Raw genomic sequence first — 12,308 nt, forward strand, 5'->3', positions numbered from 1 at the left:
ATTGGGGAGTACCTGAAAAAGTTATGGTATATATATATATGTAGTGGAATACTACTATTACTGGAATAATGTTATTACTTACATACTATTAATGAATACTATTGGGCTCTAAGAAATGAGGGATAGCTAGGTAGTGCATAGAGTGCATTGCTTAATGTCAGGAAGACTCCTCCTGAGTTCAATTCTGGCTGCAGAAACCTCCTAGATCTGTGACCCTATGCAAGTCACTTTACCCAGTTTGCCTCAGTTTCCTCACCTGTAAAATGAGCTGAAGAAGGATATGGCAAACCATTCTAGTATCTTTGCCAAGAGAACCCCAAATGGGCTCATAAAGAGTTAAATATGACTGGAACCAACTGAAAAACAACAATATGGAATGAAGAAAGAGATAGTTTTAAGGCATCTTGGGAAGACATGTATGAAGCAAAGCTGAGCGAAGTGAGCAAAACCAGGAGAAAAATCCTATAACATCAAGATTGTAAAAACAAACAATTTTGAAAGATTTAAGATCTCTGATTAATACAGTGATCAACTATAATTTTAGAGGATGAAGATCAAGTATGCTACAGAAAGGTAAAGGGTTAATAAGCAAAATGAGACACTTTTTTTTTTTTAACATGACCTATATGGGAATTTATTTTGCTTGAGTATGTGTATTTGAAACAAGAATTTTACTATTATTTTTTCCTGAGGGGAAAGGGAATGGGCTGGGAAAAAAATAAAAAAAAACAGAAAAAGGAAACAAAACATGGAAAGTAAAAAAATGTAAAGAACGTGAAAAAGTTAAATTGACGTAATTTTAATACATTTTAACTCATACTAAGGAAGTACTAACAAATGAAAACTAGCAAATTACAAGTTTTTTTTTGCAAATTCCACCTATTGTATGATACAATATATTTAAAATTACTCACAAAATGCAATTACTTTTTTGTTTTTATTAGAATGTTGAATTTTAAATGCTATAAAATTTGGAAATGATAGCTTTATTTAAAAATCAAAATAAAAATTTATAAATATTTATTCATAAAATAAAGTTTAAGATAAAAAACTAAGAATATTCAGCTTGAAATATTTTAGAAACAAATACATTTTTTTAAAAAATGTGAAAATTCTTTTATTGATTTTCTCTATAGTTTGTTTAGTAAAATAAATCCGTCATAAGTCACGCTGTATACAAATTAACAGGACAAAAAAAGTTCAATATAATCATTTAGAAACTATAAATAAATACATGTTAAAGTTAAGGACATATGATGATCCCTTCCCCACCCCACTTTACCTGTGTATCAAAGGTTTAAGAAGCAAATTTTAAATTTTCTCTTCATCTTTTGTTAGACTCTAACTTTTGTGGTTAACAGAATCTCCCAAGATTTCAAATGGTATTCAAGCAAACCAGAAGGTAAATTTAAAACTGCCTATCTTGTTACCTCAATAACCTAAATTTCCTTGAGTCAGGCTGGTTCCCAGAACGTCTTAGTATACACTATCTTAAAACAGATGTCAGGCTTTAATTGTTCTCTTCTATAATCAAGTCATGCTCTCTTCGTTTTCTGATTCACATTCCTAGTTCATGAATTGTTGCAATCACTTTGATTTTTAAAACTTCGCTATGAAAAATTTGCCTAGCTGAAAAACTTTTTAAAAAAGGCTTGTCCTGTTATTTCTCCCTAGAATAGTGCTGTTTGAATTCAAGTATTTATACAAAGAACAGTTGTAAAACTTAAAACTACTTTCTTTTCTTCCTTTATTTTAAAGACCCACTTTCAGAATGACTAACCCCCATTTTCACTCAGAATAGAGGTAAAGAAACCAAACCTTTAAGACATCACCAATTTCTTTAAAATCTTCTGTACTAGTTTAATACAGTTACACTGAAATTATTTCAGCATGTTTCACAATAGCCAAGCAGATAAGAAGATAATCAATACTTTAGAGATAAATATATTCCTCATTTAGACAAATACTTTTATCTGAACCACAATAGAAACTTAGATACTGAAAAAGTCTGTCCCAATCATATTAAAACTTAATTTGTGTAAATTTGTCACAAATAAATTTTAAGCACATGTTAAAATAATTTAATCTAGCTAAATTGTGAGTGTGTCTACAGGCATATGTGTTTTTTTAAGTTTTTAAATAAAAAATCTTCCATATGTATACATTTTTGGCCACGTGTACACCTAAGACATACAATTTGCAGTCACCTAGCCAGTGGTCTTTCTATATATTCAAACAGCATATCATCTATGACGGTCCTCATAAAAGAGAACAAGGTAATTTTAAAATGACTTTAATGTGGAGTTTTCTAGACCCATATTTTCACGTTCTGTGAATTTTCTCACGTTCAACAAATCTATTCAAGTGATTCAAGTTATCCCATCATTTAAACAGAAAAGTCTCGGCAATGATTTTGAACCAGGGTGTAATCTTAATTTCACCATTAGCTACTTTTTCCAGGAGTTCTTCTAGTTCTTTTTTGGTCACATAACAATAGCTTTTAATCTCATTAGGATCTGGATCTAAGGTTACATTCTTCCTCACAAACAAGATATAATCAATTTCACGTTCTCCCCAAATCCCATCAGATTGTGCCTTGGAATGGATTCGTGTTAGATAAGAAATATCTTCTGGAGGAACCTGTTCCATGGGAATTCCTAGTTCAGCCTTTAAACGTCTCTGAGCTGCTTGCCTTACTCCTATGGCATTATCTTCTTCCAGTTCTATTGGGTTGCTTAGTGGATGACTACAACAAGTGTTTGTAAAACAACCTGGAAAAGTAATTTTAGCAGCTGATCTCTGCTGCAGTAAGAACTTCTTTTCTGTATTAAATAAGAAGACACTAAAAGTTCTATGTAATAATCCTTTATCAATGTTTTCATTCAGATGGCAATTCTTTTTGGTCTCTGCACCAATCTTGTTATCATTTTCATCAATAAGAATGCACATCTTTGCAAGGAGCTGAACTTGCTGCTCATCAAGATTGTCAGTGTTTATTTCAGGCATTGCTGGAATTTGTTTAATCCTTCCCAAGAAGCCTGCACTCCCGCGGAAGGTCCGGTGCTGGGGCTCCACTCCGCCGACTGCGCCGCTGGACAAGGAGCCGGCACCCACAGCACCGAAACGGCCGCGGCTGCTCAGGAGGAGCGACGGGGACGCGCCCCGAAACAAATACATTTTGTATTGAAATGATATGAAAGCCATATTGTATTTATAGAATAAGCAAAAATTTAAAAATATATGCTTTTCATAATAATTCTACCAATTCTCAAATTGCAACATTATTCATAAAGAGTGACTAAAAAACTCAGTTTAAAAATATTAAGACTAGGGGAAATATGAGACTGCATTGCACCACCATGAAAGCGTAGAGGCACACATTAATACACTCAGAAATATTTCAAAATCCTTAGTTTCAAGCATAAGTTCTGAAACCTTTGTTCAGAATATTGGGTTCAATGAACATGATATATGCATATAGACAAATGAATTACATTAAAATATAATTGTATTCTTCCCTAGTTCTTTCATTGATTAGGGTCTACATTGGTTCATAATTGACAAAATTTTTCATTTCATTATTGTCTTTTAAATTTATTCATTTTACAATAGATACCAAATTGATTTTAAAATATTTCTAAGAAAAGAAAATACTATACAAAATGACTATGCCCTTGGCTCCCTTCCGGACCAAGACGGTAATCTCCTAACCCTCTAGCCCACCCTGGTTTTTCACAAATAACTGAAAAATTTAAGATGCTATATGAATGACAGTTCTTACTAAGTTATCTTGACACTTTTGTGGACCCTTGGCACATGATAATATTCATCTTAATTTACCTGATCTTACTTACAATCTTCTTTATATCTCTATTAAAAATCTAAGTTGGTTTTAGATATTAATATGCTTATGTCATATATTTATAGTATTATTTGAATATTTTAGGTATCATGAACAATCACTTGCATGAATCTTATACATTGACAGATCATAAATATCACAAATATTAGGGTCCCTTTGTTGATATAGATCAAAACCAATCTATGCCTTCTAATCCTGTGAAATTTTCATTCATGTCCTACTAGGAACTTTCTATTTGGAATCTATTCAACATACTGGAGGCTTTCTCATAGCTATTTTAGGCTTTCAAAGGAATCTTTGAAGTCTTCTGGACATTCTTTAATTATCCCTCTCTTCTACTATATAACTGGTTGCTGCTTTTCCTGATAACAATTTGTATTTATAAAGACATTATTTTCTTGAATTCATCAATAATACAAAATATACACTAGGTGTCATTAAAATACTAGTATCTGCTTCTACTAGTAAATTGCATTTTAATTCAATAGGAATTCAATTTGAATTCAAGATAAGAAGCAACTGCCAAGATATGATTTTGGATATAGGTACACAGACATTTCAACTCTTGTCTTGAAATGCAATGTGAAACTTCTGATTAATTGATAAAACAAATCTTACTAATATCCCGGAATTTAAAGGGACAGAGAGACCTAGAGAAATGTAGAGAGAGACATAGATAGAGACAGAGAAACAGAGGGAGAGAGAAGAGAGAAAAACAGAAAGACACAGAGAGAAAGAGACAGAGAGAAGCAGAGAGAGAGAGAGAGAGAGAGAGAGAGAGAGAGCAAGCTAGAACCAGTGAGGAAACCAATCATTGATATACTAATTAACCATCATCAGCCTTATTCTAAAGGGAAACATTCTATAAACCATACTATTATATAAAAATAGGAACAATTATGATAATAGTAATGATAACTAAAATGTAAATAATGCATTATGATTAGTAATATGCTTTACATACATTATATCATTGGAGCCTTAAGGCAATCTTGCTAGGGTAATATCCCTCCCTTCATACACACCCTTGCAGGATGGGAAAACAAAGGAGTTCTGAACTTGCAATTTCATTAATGTGGACAACTTCCACTGTGAAAACTCCTTCAGCTATGTTAGTTCAAAATTGGTCTGTAATTTGTAGGCTTAAAGAAATATTTGGTTCACTAAGAAGTCAAGTGACTTGTTCACGGACAAAGAGATGATAATTTTCTAAGACGGGATTTGAACCAAGGTGTCTTCTGATTCCAAGTCTAGATCTATTTGCCTTGCCCAAAAGTAATAATTGATGACCAAAACATTTATAATCTTGTATGATCACATTCACTGCTATAAATATACTTTCAATCTGTAGTGAATGTACAAGGAAGTCAAGTTTTGAAAAACAAATAGATCCAATCAAGAATTAAACTACATAGTCTACATCAAAAAAAAAATCTTGTCACTAAAGAGAAATGATCCATTATAAACAATAGACATTTGTACTTCTTATAATTTCTGATTTTCCCAGCTAGTTTCTCCTCTCCTAAATTGCATAAGGATGATACTGGTAGAATCGAATATAAGGGAAAAAGAAAACATATATACTCTTTTAGGAAATTAGTTGTAGTCTTCAAAAGTAGAGGAAGGGGAATAAGAATTTATACAGTAGCTACTATATGCCAAGCATTGTGCTAAACAGTTTTTACAATTATTAGCTCATTTCATCCTCACAACAATTCTAGTATGTAGGTGTTATTATTATCTCCATTTTATAATGAGGAAACAGAGGTAGACAATGGTTAAGTTACTTGCCCGGGATCATACAGTTAGCAAGTATCTGAAGCTGGATTTGAAATGAGGCCTTTCTAACTCCAGGCCTTGTGCTTTGTTGACGGCAAGCCAACATCCACAACATAAAAACTTACATTTCCATAATATATCACATTTTGATTTATACTACTAATAATAGCACTCCTAAGTCCTAGCAAAAAGCAAACTTTCAAATTATAACTTTTTTTTGCAGATTGTTACACTTGTGTAATACAATATGTCTGCATTCATTGTGAAGTAAATTTAAAAGTTACTCTAATAAAGTTTGAATGATTTCACACATTAAAACACGATGCAAAATAAGCCGTTTAAGGTAAAAATGAATAAAGGCCATCTAAGAAGCAGATGTGATAGATGTTACCAAACATCTGAAAGCAATTACAAACAGTTAAATATAGATGTACAGGCATACATACATATATAGGTATTCAGGCAGATATGTATATGACTATATGTTTATATACATTTATGTACATTTCTAATTTTCCTGTTTTATCAAAGAAAGTGTTAAGATTTCATAGAACTGAAGAAAATGAACTGAAATAATGATCTAATAAATTGTATCAAATAATCTAATGAAATCTGCAAAGGCCAAAAGAGAAATCCATTGAGTTGCTATTTTTTTTTTGACAAGAGAAAGGTTACTCATTTAGACATAGAGATCAAATATTTCCTGAAAATAAACTAAAACAGTTACTTGTTCCTTGGGTTTTTGTGAGTATCTTCCACACAGCATGCATTAAATATTGTTGAATTGGAGCATCAAAGAACATCATGGACTTAACAACACTGTTAACTATGGCTTTACAAAATATAGAAATTTTGTCCAAATGGTTAAGTTTCCCATCTAGGTAGATTTATAGGTTTTCTATAAAGGCAGAGGGCATAACATTAAATTGTAACAACACTTATTACTAATTTCCCAGCAGTGCTCCTCATTTTCATTTTTACTGTCCAAGGTGCTGAATAGTATTTACAGCTTTCCATACTCCACCAGCAGAACATGCTATTTCTAGGGAAATAGAGATGCTGAGAGTGGGTCATTTGAACCACTAAGAGGAGTCTAGGGTAAAATATGCCATTTCTAAGGTTGTTGAGTTTCAGAGCAACACCTGTTGAAGCAATGCAAAATACTCTAATAGAGTTTTCTTCAGTTCTGTAAAATCTTAACACTTTAATAAAACAGAAAAAAGGAAATACATGCATACATGTATTATATATACATGTATATATTTTACACACACATATATGTATACACAAATGTATTGCATTATACACACATATGTGCACACACAGGAGCTTACCAATATCAAAATGAGACTTCACAGACTCTCATCTGGTTATTGCTAAATTACGTAACTATGGACAATAGACTAAGGTAGCAAGAAATAGAAATAAATTAAATTTTATTGGAGTGCATATTACTGAGAGAATCTTGCTGCTATTGAAATGATTAGGTCTAATCTTAAGGCAATATTTATGACAGATATGTAATGGGAAAGGAGTTCTGAATTTGTCTTGTGTCATGGACCCCTTTCACAGTCTGGTGAAGACTTTGTATATGTTCTCAGGAATAATGTTTTTAAATGCAGAAAATAAAATATAAAATATTATAAAGGAAACCAATTCTGAACAGTAAAATATATGTACATGAATAAATATATGCATTATAGATGTGTTTATTCACATGTACACCCATATTCATTTCCAATTTTTCTGTTTTGTTTGTCAAAGAAAGTGTGAAGATTTTACAGAATTGTAGAGAACTTTATCAGAGTATTTTACATTTCTCCAACAGGTGTTGCTGTGAAATTAAACAGCCTGAAGAATGGCCTATTTTAAAATCTAGACTCCTTTTAGTGGCTCAGATGGTTCTCTTTTTGCTTCTCTCTTTCCCTAGAAATAGTATGGTCTGCTTATGTGTGTGTGTGTATGTGTGTATATGTGTGTGGCCATTCCTTTGTATGTTTATATATTTTCCTGGATCTCAGGTTAAGAAACACTATTCTTAATAAGGGTTGCATGTTTGTGAAGAAATAGTAGATGTAGATAATAGTTCTCATTTCCTTTAACACCTGATATTTGAATCACGAGGCATTTAATACACACATATCTATATATGTATATGCATAACATATGTGTATGCCTATATACACATACATACACACATATATGCAACAAAATCAATAACTCATAGTTAGGCATGGCATGAGATATAAAATGATTAAACAGAATATAAGCTCTTGAAGGGCAAGAGTTGCTTGATTTTTGTGTTGCTGTTTGATTAATTAAATCAATGACAGCAGCCTAGTATGGATGCTATGAATATGGCTAATATAGCCATTCTTTTAGTGTCAATAAACAAGCTTTTACTAAATGCCTACTATGTGCTAAAATAAAACAAAAGAAAGAAATCAGTTCCTCTCCTGAAGGAGCTCACAAAATAATCTGGAAGACACCATGCAAACAACTATGTACAAACATGATATGTATAGGATAAATTGAAATAATGAATAGAAGACAGCATGAAAGTGGATCAGGATAGACTTTTTGTAGAAGGATTTTTTTAACCTGGGCCTTGAAGGAATAACACATATCAGCATATTTTGATAATTAAGAAGAAGAACATCATAATAATAAAAAGGGGAAGGATAATGCACATTTTGAAACAGGGGAAAGTGGGAAATTCAAATTTCCTATAGATAAAATCTACTTTGCAATTTATGTCTTTTCACATATGATCTCATGAAAACCAGAACTTCCTTATTCTGTAAAATAATTCTATGGAACTTTTTTTTAAACAAGGAAAATTGTTCCAACCATCCATTTCAAAGTAGATTAATTTTCACATTTTTATTTTTTGCTGGGACAATATCTATCCATCATATGACAGGCAATGCTTTTCTTGCAATTTCTTCATTACCTTTATGATGACACTAAGAGAAAGGTGATTCTTTCCCTGTCATTAGTTGCCATCTTTTTCTTTACTTTTTGATATTTGAATATTACATGCAAAGGTAAGTGCCCATCGAATTTACCAAACATTTAACCTTCATGTCTTATTGTCCTTAAGATTATGTGTCATAGTTTGTTTTAAGAATCCTGTTATATCCAATATCTGTGAATTCAGTCACCTCTGACTCTACTTTCTCCTATGAAATGTATTTTCTTTAATGAAAAGAATATATCCTCTGGATTATTTTTTCTTTAATTTGTTAAAACCTTGGATAAAATATATGGAATTATGATACTTAAAAAGTTTCAGGGAACCAAATGGGAAAGTCATTTCTGGATTAATTGGGAGACATGGATCATCCATCAAGTAATGATTAAGCACTCTGGCAAATATCAAATCTTTCTTCTTCTTTTGAAGGTCCCCTGATATTCTACTTCATATTCCTCATTTTCCTATTTCCTTTGCCTTAGCTCCTGCTAATAAGAATTGGAAGTCAGGTGATCCTTTGAGATGTTTTATAATCTTCACATTGTTGTCAGTGTTTTTAATCACTTAGAGTTCCCAAAGAACTGAACTTGGACCAATGAATGGACATTACAAGGAGTCAGATTATAGTTCTATACAAGTAAAAACTCCCTGATGATTAAAGCTGCCCAGCAATGAAATTAGTTATTTTAATAGGTAGTAAGTTTTATCACTGGAGTTCTTCAAACAAAGACTTATGGTCTACTTGGTCAAGATATCAAAGAAGAATATTTGGTTTAGGTATGGGCTGCAGTAAATTACATCCAAGCTTCCACCCAGCACAAAAAATGATCTTATTCATTCTCTCTCTGTCTGTCTCTCTCTCTCTTTCTGTCTCTCTCTCTTTTTCTTTCTCTCTGTCTCTCTCCATATACATATATATGTATATACATACATACATACATACACACACACATATATATACACACATACACACTTATATATGTAACCAAAAATTCCATTTATTCACATTTGTCATAATTTACACAGTGCTGGCAGTAGGTTTACCTTCATTCTATGTAGCAAAAAACATTTCTTAAGTAAATTAATACTGTAAGACTTCTACAGAACTGTTTACATTATTTCAAGCATCCCCAAGTACATTCAAATTCATCATATATATAATTTGTTCTCATTGTTTCTCTCACTCCATCCTAAAATTTATTCCACACAAGAGTAATTAATAGGGAGATATGTAATAATTACTTATCTCCCTTAATTGTTGTCAAGAAAGCACTTTGTAACCATTGAAGGTCCTTGGCCATATGAAGTATTATCATTATTGTTATTGATTCATTTAATAAGCAAATACTTAGTGATCAATACTACTAGTGAATATTAAGGACCTATTTTATATAATATGCCACAATTTCTACTGGTTATCTACAATTCTTTTCATTGGAACAATGAGTAAATAAAATAATTTTACATATAAACAATTAATATTCTAATTATATTATTTATATTTTATCATTAAAGCAAGATTCTAAAAGACCTTTACATGTTAGGTTATTGCTGATTAATGTATCTTAAGGTATTAAAACTATTTTCTTTTAAAAACTATAATTTAAAATTTTCACCACTTTCATTTGGTCATTTCTTGAACTATATTCAATTACTCAACAGATTCATATACATTTATATTTAGATAAAAACCTGCATAAATACATTGAAACATAATTGATAATCAAGAATAACTGGTTGTGAGGCAGCTAGGTGGTGTAGTGGATAGAGCACCAGCCCTGAAGTCAGGAGGACCTAAGTTCAAATTTAGCATCAGACCAAAACACTTGACACTTACTAGCTGTGTGACTCTGGGCAAGTCACAACCCCAATTGCCTAACAATAAAAAAAAAAAAGGAATAGCTGGGTGCAAGTCACACTTCTGACATTCATTAGATGTTTAACCTTAGACAAGTGCTTTACTCTCTCAGTGTACTGAGTAACTCTCTAAAACTAAAAATTGAAATACTTGCCATCTGCCTTAATAGCAACACTAACAAAAACAAAAATTGAGCATTGGAGAAATCCTGGTTAAACTGCAGGTTTGGACAAATTAAATTAAATAATATTTAAAGGTATTAAAAACACTTATCCAAATAACCTAATCTCCCCTTCTCCAAATTTTATATATGAGAAAATTGAAGCTCACAGGGATGAACTTTGCCTAAGTTTACACAGCTGTTAAGGAATAAAAGTCTCTGTCTCTCAGATTCTCCTTTCCTTCTTCCCCTCCCCCCCTCCATTCCTTTGCTTTCCTCCTCTCCCCTCCCTTCTCCTTATTGTATAATAACATTCCATTCTCAGTTCCTTTTCTGCAGAAATATGCAATCCTTTTATACCTTTTAAATCTTCTTCATCAACTGTACAAGTTGCTTCAAATATGAGGAAATAATGGTCTGTTCATCCTGAATGTTGGAAAGACACAAGTCACACTTAGGTAGCTTTTTATAATTATGATACAATAGTTTATTTGAAATGTGAATCAATATGTAAGGTGAAGACAAATAGTTTTCTTCCAAGGTTGTGACTGCCTTTGCACACTAACCGAGCTGGGGCACAATCTAGCTATTTCTGTCATCTCAATGGATCTCTACATGAGGGTACTTACGGCATTTATTTATTAATATAACTGAAAATTCACAATCAAATTAATGATTTCAAACTATTTTGGTGACTTTAGAATGGTTGTAGTTACAACTTTTTAAGACAATGTTACAACTTTTTGCCTTCGGGTCCCAGAAATACCACTTTTATGTGTAATCCAATCACATATGTTTAGGCGTAAAAGACAGTCTTAAAAATGCCCTTTAGGTCAGCATGTCTGTTTTGTGAAGTTAGTATCGCAGCAATATCTGACATTAAAAGGACTAGGTTTTTTTTTAATTTAAATTTCACTGAGGGCTCTGCAACATTGCTTTTTCATGCTATATCAGCATAAAGTTAATATGCACACATCTTTTATAATTTAAGAGCTCCTTTATATAAGAAAAAATTAGTGTTCAATGGCCCTTTAACTTCCACCTGTGTCATGATCTATTGCTAACATATTGGCATACCACATAAAATATATAGCACTACTGAGTAGTTTGCTTAATAACTTCTGGCAATCACTTTCACACACTGCAACAAATGTCTTTTGCATTGTTGCTTAATCCATTCCACGTATTTCTTTGGCTCTTTCCAAGATAGAAGAAGTGAAGAGTTACCTAATGAAGAAGTAATGCTTTCAGGGCATTTTGGTTTTCCAAGGATGTGTTGCCCACCCAACACACACCATATGCCATTTCTAAAATGATTAATTAAGTAAGAATTTCAGGGATGAACAGAAGAATTCACTCAGGGCACACACCATCGATATGCATCATATTTTACTTGGAACAATGAGTTCCAAAAACCAGGACTGAATTGAACTGTAATGGAGGAAAATGTCATCTTTTAATCACACTAACAAAATGTCTATTCTCAATCACAAGCTTGTATAGAACACACTCAGAATTCCAAGAGGTTTGTTAAATGTATAAATTAAAGTCACTCAGCCTTGGCATATGTGGGGACATGATGCAAATCCTTGTTTATTTCTCATGCAATAGGTACATATTTTCTCTCTAGTCAGTAACAACTTCAAAGAAATAACATAATTACCATTGGCAAGGC

At 32.1% G+C, this 12,308-nt stretch overlaps 1 protein-coding gene across 1 annotated transcript; it reads right to left on the reverse strand.

Moving 5' to 3' along the window:
• Positions 1–2,382: 2,382 nt before the first annotated feature.
• LOC114023876 (isopentenyl-diphosphate Delta-isomerase 1-like) lies at positions 2,383–3,042 on the reverse strand. The gene has a single exon (XM_027836694.1). It carries the CDS (start codon positions 3,004–3,006, stop codon positions 2,383–2,385), a length of 624 nt encoding a protein of 207 aa, XP_027692495.1. The 5' UTR covers positions 3,007–3,042.
• Between the last annotated feature and the right edge of the window lie 9,266 nt (positions 3,043–12,308).

Source organism: Vombatus ursinus, unplaced genomic scaffold (genome assembly GCF_900497805.2).
Source record: "Vombatus ursinus unplaced genomic scaffold, bare-nosed wombat genome assembly UNPS02014818.1, whole genome shotgun sequence".
In the NCBI taxonomy this organism is placed as follows: domain Eukaryota; kingdom Metazoa; phylum Chordata; class Mammalia; order Diprotodontia; family Vombatidae; genus Vombatus; species Vombatus ursinus.

Coding starts and splice junctions, on each gene's coding strand:
- LOC114023876 (XM_027836694.1), bottom strand. CDS start 3,006: ATGCCTGAAATAAACACTGACAATCTTGATGAGCAGCAAGTTCAGCTC.